Source organism: Psammomys obesus, unplaced genomic scaffold (assembly GCF_907164565.1).
Source record: "Psammomys obesus unplaced genomic scaffold, mPsaObe1.curated_primary_1811, whole genome shotgun sequence".
Lineage (NCBI taxonomy): Eukaryota > Metazoa > Chordata > Mammalia > Rodentia > Muridae > Psammomys > Psammomys obesus.
Genome location: NW_026596079.1, coordinates 10060332 through 10073474, shown reverse-complemented (window position 1 = coordinate 10073474; position 13143 = coordinate 10060332). Strand labels below are relative to the sequence as shown.

Genomic DNA, 13143 nt, shown 5'->3' with positions numbered 1-13143 from the left:
AAAATGGCATCACCTTATCTCATATTAATTCTTGTGTCTAATACTTTCTCTTTACCCTTAGGACATTTCTATTAAATCTCTCTCTCTCTCTCTCTCTCTCTCTCTCTCTCTCTGTGTGTGTGTGTGTGTGTGTGTATGTGTGTTAGATGTGTGGTACACATATACATGTGTGTGTAGCCCTTGGAGGTCGTAGGAAGATGTTGGATGTTCTGTATTATGAATTTTTGCCTTATTTCATTGGTGTAGAATCTCACTGAGTCTAACAGCTAGAACCACCAGCTATTCTGCTGTATCTGTCACACACCCCTGGAGTTACAGGCATGCTTTTTGTTATTGTTTTGTATACAGGTGATTGGGGTTAGACCTCAGGCCCCAATGTTTGCTCAGTAAGCCCTCATGAACCAAACTCTCCAGTGTTGTGATTAATCATAAGCAAGCAAACAATTCCTCACATCCTTTAGATCTGATATGTTTGTGCACATACGTCTCATTTAGTGTGGCATTGCCCCCATATCCAAAAGAGGAATTAAAACCTAAGAATTTACGTTTTAGTGAGCAACCCAGGAAAGCCTAATTCAGATGAGTGGGGGAGTAAGAGATATTGAACTGCTGAATTAAAGTGATACCAGTGAATAAGAAAAATCTGAGGAGGCACCATCTGTCACCATGGAAGTTGAAAGTAAAGAGACAACTTCTTTCTTGGAATGACAAAAGGAAACATGTTTTGAGGCAGCAAGAGGGATTCCCAAGTCAAATGCTATTCTGAATAAGGAATCTGTACATTCTAATTAACACTTTTCCCTGTTGTATACGACATGACCCTGTATCTTTTTCTGAGATTGCCCAGGGGTACATCTGTTGTTCTAGAATTATCATTAATAAATAGCACTTTCTTCCACTCTCAAAACTGTCTGAGGTTGGATGATAAATTTTATGGCCATTCCTGCTTCAGAACACTTGGGATACTAGGACTCTTTGTTTCTCTTGAGGCATGCATACACTCGCATGTTCAGGTGCTCATGCTCACATATGTGTATATATACTTTTAGTAGCAGGAACTGTGACATCTTGAAATTATTTCTAACAAGTCAAAAAGTCTTTAAAAATACAGAAATACTACTGGTTTCTGAGTAATACAAGCACATTCAGTAAATACATACTTACACACATATTCATTACATATACATCTGTATTATATCATCTGACATGCTACACACAATGAGACCTGAGGGATCCATAATTATTCTCTATGTCAACAGAAACATATGATAACATCTGGAAAGATGATGTCTGTAAATTTGCTACTAGCTTGGAGGTCTGTTTGTAATGGATACATTCTGAACAACTTGGTAACTGGATATAGCAACAGATACAACACAAATGAGCTTTTATTCAGCTGAAGTAAGTTACATTAGTGCCACTTTCAACTACCTTAGAATTGGGAGATTTGCTAGCACTTACTATTGCAGCCACAGTTCTCCATTAAACTAGTCTAAGAACAATAGCAACAAAAAACTTGAATTCTTTTGATTATTTTGTCTTAACTGAAGCTAACTACAAACCTTAAATAAATGTAATGCCTGTCTTGTGTTTCTGAGAATGGCCTGTATTTTCTTTCTGTAAGCTACATACTCAGTTGTTAAATATTCCAGCAAGTATTATGGTTCCACACTCATATTTCTAGTGTTGGAGGAATTTAGATCAATGATTTCTGCCTAACAAGTGTCGTTTCAAGATAATTTTCCCACTGCTTGTTTGGTTCTGCCCAAACACAGCTGTAAGGTCTTTTTTTTCTATATTTGGAGTTGGAGTGACTGATGGCTTACATCCACCATCTGGAAGTGATGTGCTGTGTGGGAGAGAAGATAGAGGAGATAGCTATGCATGCCTCAGTTACATGGCTGGAGAAACAACATTAGAGTCTTCGCTACCCTTTAACAATGTCCTGATCTTAAATTCAGACTCTACATGCCAATGAGGGAGTGCAGTGTGTGTGTGTTTTCTTTCTTTCTCTATCTGTATGATGTGTGTGTGTGTGATGTTTGCAAGCATGTGGATGCATGTATGTGTGTGCTTGTAGAGACCCAAGATTGATGTTGATGGTAAGACCATTCAGCGAGGCATGGTCTCTCAATTGGACCAAGTTTGACAATACAGCTAATCTAGCTTGCTCCAGGGATCCTCTGTCTCTGCTTTCTGAGTGCCACCATGTCTGTATGCCACTCAGAATTTTCATAGGTTCTGGATATATAAACCCTAGTCCTTATACTTCCATGCAAAGTTCTTTACCCACTGAGCCATGTTTCTAGACCTAGGTGAAATTTTTATTAGTTTTATTATGTCTAACTCCCCCATTTTAAAGTAGATTATGTATCACTCTCTCCTGAAATAAAGTAATACCCAGAACACCCTCCAACTGTCAACATGACTGAGGTGTTTCGGGTGAAAATGGCCCCCATAGGCTAGGTAGTCGGGGAGTAGCACTATTGGGAGGTGCAGTCTTGTTGGAGAATAGGATGTGTGTCACTGGGGGTGGGCTTTGGGATTTCAGAAGCACAAGCCAACTCCTTTGGGACATTGGCACTCTCTCTTCCTGCTGCCTTCAGATACAGATGTAGAACTCTCAGCTACCTCTTAAACACCATGTCTGCCTGTGTGCTGTCATGCTTCCCACCATGACAGTAGTGAACTAAATTTCTGAACTATATGATATCCCCAAATAAATATTTTACACAAGACTTGGTTTTAGGCACTCACAATTTTAAATGAGTCTCTTTCATTCAAATGAGTATCTGGATGAACATTCAAAAGTCATGCATGGCTCAATGTAATTGATCAAGCTAAAGAGCTGCATTGTGCATCTCAAGCAGACCTGGTATCTCCTTGTTAAATAGTAGAGATTTATCATTGCAATTTAGTGACAACTAAATAGGACTCCCCATTTTTAACATGCATCCCACTGAGCCACTAATCATTGAAGCCATTAATGTACATAAGACATCATTCCCATTTATAAAAAATACATTTTTTATTTTGACAGTTATATATGTCCATATACATACATATACACACGTGTGTGTATCATAATTCACACTCCTCTTAATCTCCTCTCTCACTGGAACTCTTCTTCTAACCAAGTCTCTGTTCAACTTTCATGTCTCCATTTTATGTGTTGCTCACTGAGTTTGCTGGTGATAACTTGCCTGAATGTAGATGGAAGGTCGTTCTCATTTTTATTCTTTACTTTATTATTTGAGGGACTCTGTTTATTCTAGTTTAAATAGAAGAGTCATCATTTTATGGAAAGGGTTGGTAGATGCTCAACATAGTAAAATATATATACATATTGAGGAAATGTGTGCTACATATTATGTATACACATACATGTTTATATACATATATTTATATAAATATATACATTTATTTATTTACTGACTTGTAGTCCAGGTTTAAGGAAGATTTAGGTGTAGGTTGAAAGTCAGAAACCTGATTAGTAGTATTGTCACTGATGTGGTTTGGAATTTTTTTCTCATTTTGAACATTGCCAGCATCTTTGCATACAAATACTTAAGGCAATATTGTTTGATTGGTATTTAAAGCCAGTCCTTTAGCCACAAAGGAGACAAAGCTCATTAGATTCTAGTATCATCAACCTGTTTAGTGAGACGTTGACTCTTCCTTCATGATTCCTTAGGTTTTAGGACAGAGACTTTGTCACAAATGATCCTGATTTATACATATATACATACCATTTAGTTGTCAATATTATACATTTCATTGTTTAAATATTGTTTTTAGTTGCATGCTTGTGGTAAATGATAATTAATTCCCGAGCTCATACTATTCTATCAAGGACATGTGCTACTAAAACAGTAATTACTGGAAACATTGATTGAAAAGTATAGTGCTAGGCACATAAAAACTGTTGCACTGGCTTCATACATTGCCGTTCCTTGTAATAAATCTTACTTGTATTTTAATTTCATAGCAAATTAAAAAGACTATACCTAATATTAAAGAAAAGTAGAAAGTATAATTCTGCCTGTGGCAAAAGAAAGATTCCAAAAATATTTAGTGCACTGGACTAATAAAAACCACGAAGGAAATTTCTCTGTTATTGAAAAGAGGAACATGAAGGCAAACATCATCTAATGACTGACTTATTTAAATCCTTTGTAGTATCACCAGGCTGAGTGTAATTTTGCATCTATTAGAAACATATCTTTGAATGAATGTCTTGAATAAAAGAGACCAACACGAATATGTTTGCTCCTTACCAAATCTCACTATCACTGGAATTTAGAGTTACTTTGCTATTTTCACTTTGCATGAAGAAGCAAGTTAAATATAAATGCCATTTGTATTCAATGATGCACTTTCAAAATGCGGGAGGCAGGATGATAGAGTGGAGAGAAAAAAAATAGACGTTTCCTTTCAGTAATACTTTGACTGTGTGATCTCTTGTAGATCCTTTCAAAGCTGGGACAGGGATTCTCATCCTTAATACAGACTATGAGGCATGGTAGGCAGTTCAGTAAAGGTAGTCCTAGTAGTTGTGTAGACTTGTTCTATAGCTACCCTCCACTTCTTAGGAATTTCTGTTACTTATTTTTTAAGGACTTTTGAAATTGGAGAGTAGTGTAAGTGTGCAGTTGTGGTTGTCATGTGGTACAGTGTCCAAGATAAAGTATCATTCATTCAAGAGACACTTTCCTGAGTTTGTAATAGTGATCTTTGTGTCTGTCCTTAATGTGGGCTGGGACAGATAGCGAGAAAAGTGTGCGGTGTGTTTAAAAGATTGCACAATGTGTCAAGTAAAGGGATTTGTTAAAAACCAACATTGCACCAAGGCTCTCGCCAGCAGCCCAGCCCGGGCCGAAGCCCCGCCCCAGAACCATCTTCCAATCGGCTGTGCCGCGCGAGCCCAGCCCTCGCGTGTCACGTGACGTAGCCCAGCCCGCTTCCGGCGCGTCGCGGGCAGCTGACGTCCCAGGCCGGCGTCGCGTCAGGGCTGGCCGGCGACGGCGGCAGTGGCTACGGCAGCGGTGATGGTGGCGGCCCCCGAGCGGGCTTGAGGGCTCCGACCCCGCTCCCTCCCGCGCCTCCTCGGGGCCGACGCGGCGCCGCGGGCTCGGCTTTCTGGGCTTCTGCTCCCTCCCCGGCCGCCGCCCGAGCAGACGCAGACGAGGCCCGCGCTGGCCGCCCTGACGCGCCCCGGCTCGGCCCCTGACGGCCCGGCTGCTGTGCGGAGACGAGGCCGAGTCGGTAAGAGGCGGCGGCGGGGCCTGTGGAGGCTGCCGGGTCCCGGGCCGCACTCTCGCCCGCTTCGCTCTCGACCGGCGCCCGGCTCCCTGCCACCCGCCGGCCCTATTGTCTGCGCGCCGCCGTGCTCCCCCGCCTTCCTTCCCCTGCCGGGCCCGCGGCTGTCAACCTGCAGCTCCCGGGCTCCGGGCCAGCGGAGCCACGGTCTTTCCTGGCTCCCCTTGCCACCCTGCCGGCCTGCCTCGTCCCCCACCTCTGCTTAGCTTCGTGGTCTTTCACCACTCACTTGCTCTGCTTTCTGTCTCTTTCCTCTCACTGTCATCTCAACTAACTTCCACCGTCCTTAACGTCGCAGTTCTTTTTACTGCTTTCCCTTCTCTTTTCATTTCAGTTCTTTTTACCGCTTTCCCTTCTCTTTTCTTTTTGTTTCCTCTATCCTCTGGCTCTCTCCTTGTTACAGTTTCACTTTAAGGATCTGTCCAGTAGATTGTCTTTTGTAAAAGTTCTTAATTCGGATGCCTCTGTCATTCTCCCACCTCTCCACAAGAAAATGGAAATCATCCGTGCCTTTTGAGGTACCTCATTCCTGAGAGTCACTGGGGGATTAGATTTAGAGGTTGGAAGTTTGATCTTAGGAAATGTTATAGTAGCTGGCCAGTTGCCTCTTTGGATTCTATTTCTGCACATTTAAGTAACAGCCTTGTTTGTTGTACACTTACAAGGTTTCTTTTTAAAATATTTATGTTTGTTCCCATTACATTCAGTGCACCCTGCCTATGAATCTTAACCTCACTGATGCCATGCCAGCATATTCTATAGCCCCTTAGCCACAAGCTTGTAAACTTGATCCCCCATATTTTTGTATCAAGCATCTATGCTATTTCTTCCCTTTTCAGATAAAAAAAAAAAAAAAAAAAAAAACAGGAAGAGACATTTGGAATTCTGTTTGCTGTTATGTTTTACCTATTTTAAGCAGTGGCCAAACCATTAATTTTTCATTTATGTGGGGTTTATTTTTCTTTAAGTTGGAGGGATCCTAGTCAGTAGTAATGTAAAACATTTTTTAAGCATCTTTCTCCAACAATAGTAGCTTTAGATTCCTGATTATCAATCAGCTGTATTTTGATGAGACAGAGTACACCAATTATATTTTCATTTCTTTATTGATATTTTGAGAATGTATTCATTTTCCTCAAATACTCACTAGTGAAAAAAGTTCTCAAGTGTGCTAAATGGCCAGTATGGCCTAAAGAACAGTTAATACTTCACATTTGAATGAGCTGCAGAGAACAGAGGACTTCTTTGCAGTATTTTTGTGTTTTTAATAAGAAACATCTTTTTATTGTTATTGTAGGCACTGTATTGGGTTAGTGATAGAAACCATACTCAGAGTGAAACTCTGGCACTATTGATTATTAAATGTGGAATTTAAGAAAAATCCTTTGCAACTCTTTATGTTAAAATTATTGAGTGGTGTACTGCTGAGATAGTATGGCATAACCCTCCTGATCTTACAGGAAGGTTGGTTGGAATCATTCCTGACATAGTGCTTGTCTGCTGCTTCTATGTCTTCATCATTTTACATAGAATTGTACATCTTGACATACTAAATGATTTTCTGGTAATTAAGGTAAAATTGATTAAGCTGGTCCCTTCAAGGATTTCAGTAAACAGATTGATTTGTCTTAATTTTTAAAACTTACAATATTTATAGCCGCCTTTGGGTGGAAATTTCTTGGGCATTTTTTGAGGCATTTTAGTCATTAGTAAGTCTTAATGGCTTGTCTCTTCTTTTTAGCTAGTTTTCCTTTCTATATTGCTTTTATTAATGCCTTACCAACATTGCCTTCATGTTGAATGCTGCCGAAGCTATTATTAATTATTCAATTAAAAAACTGGCAAGTGTTGTAACTTCCCTTGTTTTATTTTGAAAGTTACTTAAATACTGTCTTTTCCTTTCAACCATATTCCCTGTGTATTTCATTCATTAGAATCTAATTTTCTCTTTTCCTCTTGAGGTAGTGGAAAGAAAATACTGAAGAATAGGATCTCAAGATGAGTAAAAAGCCCCCAAATCGCCCTGGAATCACTTTTGAGATTGGTGCTCGTTTGGAGGCACTGGACTACTTACAGAAATGGTATGGAAAATATGAAGCTTTGACCCAACACAAAAAATATGAAGTTTTTAATAAGTCAGTTGCTATTCTAACCACTTGTCAGTCACATGAGTATATTCATCCCTTGAATACACATGCACATTGGGTTTTAGGTTTAGCATTTAAAAACTTTAGACATTGTTTAATACAGTACTTGAGATGTTTGAGGTTTAAAAGTATTTGTCTAGAGTAAGAGGCAAATAGAAAGGATGGTACCTTTGAATGAGTAACAGAGCTGTATTGGGGTAGGGTCAAGGAAGGTTAGTTCACATAATCAGTTTCCTAAAAATTTGGATAAAAACCTGGATGGTTCTGTTTTCTTTTTGTTTAGATAATATTAGTGGTTAGGACTTGTACTTTCATAGTGTACATGTCCATCCTTCATTATCCCATGGAAAACCAAAGTCACAACCCAACTTTCTCCTCCTTTAAAGAGCAGAACTTCAAGCCATGATGCAGCTGATTGTTGTACTAGAAAGACAGTCCTCTCAAAATTGCGCTTTTTCCTCTTGTTTTGGTCTTCTGTGACAGATAGTCAGTATAAACACCCCATGCATGTTACTTACATAGTGGTGTAAGAAAGGCTAGTATGATATCCATGTGTCTAGGAGAGCAGGGAAACAGCACACAGAGATCACTGGCTCACAGGGTGATAAGGACAAGGGAACAAGTTGCTCATTCTGATTAGTGGCTCATCACCCTGCCTCTAGGCAAATATCCTCTTGTTGCCATTCTTGGGCCACTGAGAAGAGCATTTGATAGGTTTTGCCTGAGACCAGTGCTACCTTTTCTCCCTTCTGATGCTCGTTTGTTTTGGAGAAGGGCCTAGTATCTTAGCTACTTAAGGACTTTATTCACCACACACTTTGACATTTTCTCTCACCATTGCTCCATTAAAGCCATAATGGGAGCCAGTAGATTTGCTTGTGATCATTTTGCATTCAGTCAATTTACTGAAATGGCAATAGCAGGCAGAAACCTTTTCTAGTCATAGTATTGACTTGAGACTAACTCTGCACTTTTTGTTAACATCTAGCCTTATATATCGTCATGTCTATATCACTAGCTGAGTGGCCCAGTTTTGGGCTCTTTTAGGAAAGTTTGAAATTCTGCTTTGATATTGAGTGACACAGTTATTTTGCCCTTTGCTCCCAGCTATTCAATGGGTAGTTCTTTTAAGGAGCCCATTTCTTACCAGGTATATAGTATATATAGTGTTTCCTTGAACTTGGGAAGCACCTGAGAAATAGGCTTCATCATAACACGGGTGTCTAGATTTTACTAAATGTTAGGTAGGGTGTGTCGGTGACAGTGGTGAAATATTCCTAACTACAAAATCGTATATTTATACCATAGAGCAAAAGATTCCAGTTTGTCTGGTCAGAGCTGGCTTTCTTGGTTGTGATTTAGCCAGATTGTTTTACTACAGATGTACACTATTGAATCTTTGTGAGATATAAGTATAGAATAGAATTTTTTTTATGTCAATCTTTACCTTTTTTTGTTACTGCTTTTGTGAATAACAAGTTATTTCATATTAATATATTCTCATAGGCTTTTCAGCCAACAAAGTGCCATTGAGGTAATTTCTAGTTTTGAAGAAGCACAGAGTTTATTAGTTTGTACAATAGTTTTTAGGGACAGTAACATCATTTTAGCTTGATGTGTAAGGACGTTACTTTTGGTGGTGAAATGTCTTCTAATTCAGTGGTTGTTAAATTTTGATTTGGTAATTAAATTTTTAAAAAGTTTTTAAAGAAATACTTTTTTAGGCCTTACCTTCGTGTACTTAGTGTTCTATGCTTCAGAGTATAATTGCCGAAAGCAAGCCAGAGTTGTAGCTTCTCAACAAGAAATTCATTCTAATCAATCTAATGAAGCTAACTACTAAAACTAGGTTTTAATGTCTACATGTTTTTCTAGTAAGTTCAGTGATAATGGTCCTATTGAGAAACATTGCCCAGTTGAGCAGGTTTACTTTTTTGTTTTCAAGACTGAGTTATGTACTGTAGAATTAACTTATCATATGTTGGTATGTCCTTTTAAATTGAAGTATTAGAGGGGCAGAAAAGATGACTCAGTGGTTAACTGACTTGGCTGCTTTCCCGTAGGATCCAAGTTTAGTTTCCCCTACCCATGTGGAAAGGCTCACAACTGCCTATAACTCCAGCTTTAGGGGATCTGATGCTTCCTTCTGGCTTTAGAAAGTATCTTCACTCACATACATGTACACGCATACATAAACCTTAAAAAAAAATTCTTATTTTATGTGAGTCTTTTGCCTCCTTGGTGCCTGAGGAGGTCAGAAGAGGGAGTTAAAGATGGCTATAAACCACCTTGTAGGTGCTGGGAAATGAATCACAAGTCTTGAGAGCAGCAAGTGTTCTTAACCACTGACCCCATACTCCCACCCACTCCATACACATAAATTAAAAATAAATAAAAAATAAAAATAAAAAAAGGAAAAGCCATCCATAGTAGCACACTTCCCGCAACTTAGGAAGCTGAAGCAGGAAGATAGTAACTTCAAGGTCAACATGACAACTTAGTGTGCCTACTTCAAAATAATATATCCAAGGTTTAGGAATTTAGCTTTGAAGTGGAACACTTGGCTAGCATGAGCAAAGCCTTGAGTTCAATCTCCTGTACCACCCACTCAAACAGACAGTAACAAAAGCACAAAAGGGGATAATCATAGAACACTCAAAATGCCAGTTAGCTTGATCTGTATAACAAGTTTTTCTTGGCAAAAAAGAAAAATACATTCTGATGTGTCCTAGTAATAAAAATATACACTAAATTTAGTGAGAAGAAAGAAACTGAAGGTAAGCTTCTTTAATGGTAAGGATGATGTGTGTTACTAAGAGATTTAGATCTATTTCTTAGAAAGAGTACTGTCAATAGTGCTTGAGCAGCCAGTACCACATACTCATAGAGATTGTTACTTCCTATTTTCAAAGTAAGCATGCAGCTTCAAATGGAAGTCACTGGTGGCTTGATTATCTGTCTACACTAATGAATGCAGGCCCTGAGAGGTCATCCTGGAGTCTGACATTTTTACTTTCTATTTGCTTTTGTTACCTAGATCTACTCAGATTAAACTTCTTCTGAACATGAACTTTTAATTTTTTGTTATCTCATTTAAACATTTTAACTGATTTTCTGAGCAACCTGAGGAAGGACTTTAATGTGCTAGATTAACTACTGTTATCAGCTGTTTTTAATCATACTTTTCTGTTATATTTTCCACTGTTACCTATGTCTACTCACACCTTGATACTGAGTTTTATCTCTGGAAGACACCATCAAAAGAATGTCAAAACAAGTATTTTGGTGTAGGAATATATTTGGAGAAAGAGAATGTTCATAATAAAGTTATATTGGAGACACTAAGTGGATGGTTTTTAATTTATGCAGTTATTTATTGATCCGGTAAGTATGGGCAAATATTGGTTTGTTTAGCAGTAGCACTGGCTATTATTTATACAATATTTTTAGGGTCAAATAAACATATCTGAACTTGTTTTGAATTCTACAATTTCAAATTTACATCACTGACATAATTGCAAGGGGAGAGAGCTGAAAAATAAACTTTTGGTGATCAGAAGATGTCAGTGGCCAGGTTTTTAATAGACTTTAATGTTGATATGAGAATGAGCTAGACTCACACAGCAAAAAACATGTCTCTCCAGCAGGCTATGAGAGCACAGTCTCTGAGGTACTCATCACATCCTTCTACTCCAGTAGACTTTTCTAGAATGCTGAGCACCTATACAACACTGACATGTAACCATGTGCAGTACAGTTGATACGAAATAATGAAACTGCTGCCCATTTTAATAGTGTAACTGCTGCCCATTGATTAAGTTATTACTCTCCATCAGGGATTTATTTATGAGAACACAGCAGATGGAGTGATCTTCTGTTAAGTCAATACAGTCAAAGTATTAAGATGAGTTCTGCTCTTCTGACTTCTGGAATATTCCTGTTAATTCTCTTCTAGATCCAAAGAAACGTAAAGTGAGAGATTAAAAAATGTGGAGTTGTCTTCAATTATGAGAGTTTGGTAGAACAGTTTAAATTTGAGTTGGCAAATGCTGTTCCATATATTTGGAGGGTATGAACTGTATAGAACATTTGCAAATGTGTTTAAGTTCACTAACAGAATTTTAAAAGTGTGAAAAAATTCAAGAAGTTAAGATTGTAGTAGTGACAAATTCCTTCTAATTGAAAATAAATGCATATTTTCTGAATAAAAAGTAACTTTAAACTGGTAGCTTTTCAGAGGAATATAGAGCTGTGTGATCTATGCTGAGGGCAGGAGAATGCCCTGAAAATTACTCATTGTGAAAGTAAAACCGTGTTACATGAGTTTGAAATTTATAAGAACATTAGGTGAATACTTTCAAGAGTGAGATTTCGTTAGTTGATGTCAATAAAGTTTTTGTCCTTTTGTGTATGGAGTTTCTAAACATATATACATTTTTATCTTTATGTATATCATGTGAAATATTATGTTGAGTCATTCACTGCCATTGAAAGTAGATTTCTGCTGTAGACTCAGAAAAAAAAGTATAGTTGTGTATATAATATCAACATAATTGAATTATGTATTAGGTTCTTAAGTCCACAAAAAATATTTGTAGACTACAGTTTAAGCACTTTTTACAGAGAACTCAAATTGAAACGGTAAGAGCTTTGTTTTTAAATTCTGATATTTAATCTTCTTTAGTCATTAGGTGGGTCTGTGCTAACATACAAATGCTTTAAACTTTCTGCAAACTAGAGCTCTCCTTGCTGTATTTAAAATGCTAATGATGAGACTCTCCTGACAAAAACATGAAAAGCAAGATTAGAAATATGAAAGGGTGGGCTCATTAGGTCAGAACATACTTGGTTCTTAACCACATGTGCTCAGTATATTGATGCACTTTTTAGTTCATTTTTCTCTACATGTTTGGGTTTTTTTAACCCTATTTTCTTTTTTTTTTTTTTTAAAGGTTATTGGAAAAAGTAAAATTAGCTAGAAGCTAGAAAATAGATGTTGTAAGCGCTTTTTTGTCACTGCCTTTGTGTCTCCACTGTGGTGTTCTAGTGGGAGTGTTCTATGGTAGTGTTTTATCCCAATTAAAGCCCCAGTTTCTTTTTATGTTTTCACCTTTTCTTAATTGACAGATAATTTTATCTTATTTATAGATGGACCTACCATGGAACTCAGACAGAAATAAAATAGGTATGAAGAAGCTATAGGTAGTTTTTCAAAACTTATTAGAAGAAAAAATGGTGTTCAGAAATACAGAGAAATGCCAGTATAATCTGGAACCAAAATGTACAGGTCTGAACCATTTGGGTGACAGATTTTTCTCTCCAAGTGTAGTAAGGTCACCAGTACAATCCATTGTCTCACATAGATTTCTAAGAGCGTTTAAAAACCTGTTGGCCAAATTTGCCTAGGCCAGCACTTTACTTATCTAATGCTATATGTACATGGTATTTAAGAGCCCACTAGTGCCCATGTTCTTAGAATTACAATTTTAGGCAAGGCAAATTAATTTCAGGTCTGCCTGTCCGAAGAACTTCCTCCTGTTTTTGTCTTAGAAGCAAATCTTCAAATTGACAATTTTGTTTCATGGCTTCCTTCATCAATTTATAAAATCAGGCTTGCTGTGCTTAAGTGTGTGTGTGTGTGTGTGTGTGTGTGTGTGTGTGTGTGTGTGTGTGTGTG

General features: G+C 38.0%; 1 protein-coding gene across 11 annotated transcripts in view; it reads left to right on the top strand.

Annotated features, from left to right (window-relative positions):
• The first annotated feature begins 5010 nt into the window (after positions 1-5010).
• Phf20l1 (PHD finger protein 20 like 1) overlaps positions 5011-13143 on the top strand; it is a 76995-nt gene continuing 68862 nt past the window's right edge. For 9 of the 11 annotated variants that reach the window (XR_008722342.1, XR_008722340.1, XR_008722341.1 and 6 more), the window contains exons 1-2: positions 5011-5265; positions 7281-7400. Coding sequence is in view for 8 of the 11 variants with exons in the window: in XM_055626304.1 (XP_055482279.1) it covers positions 7318-7400 (83 nt within the window). In the remaining 3 variants the exon portion in view is untranslated. Of the gene's footprint in view, positions 5266-7280; positions 7401-8337; positions 10851-13143 lie in introns of those variants that run through there. The other 2 variants (XM_055626298.1, XM_055626302.1) reach the window with 2 other exon arrangements.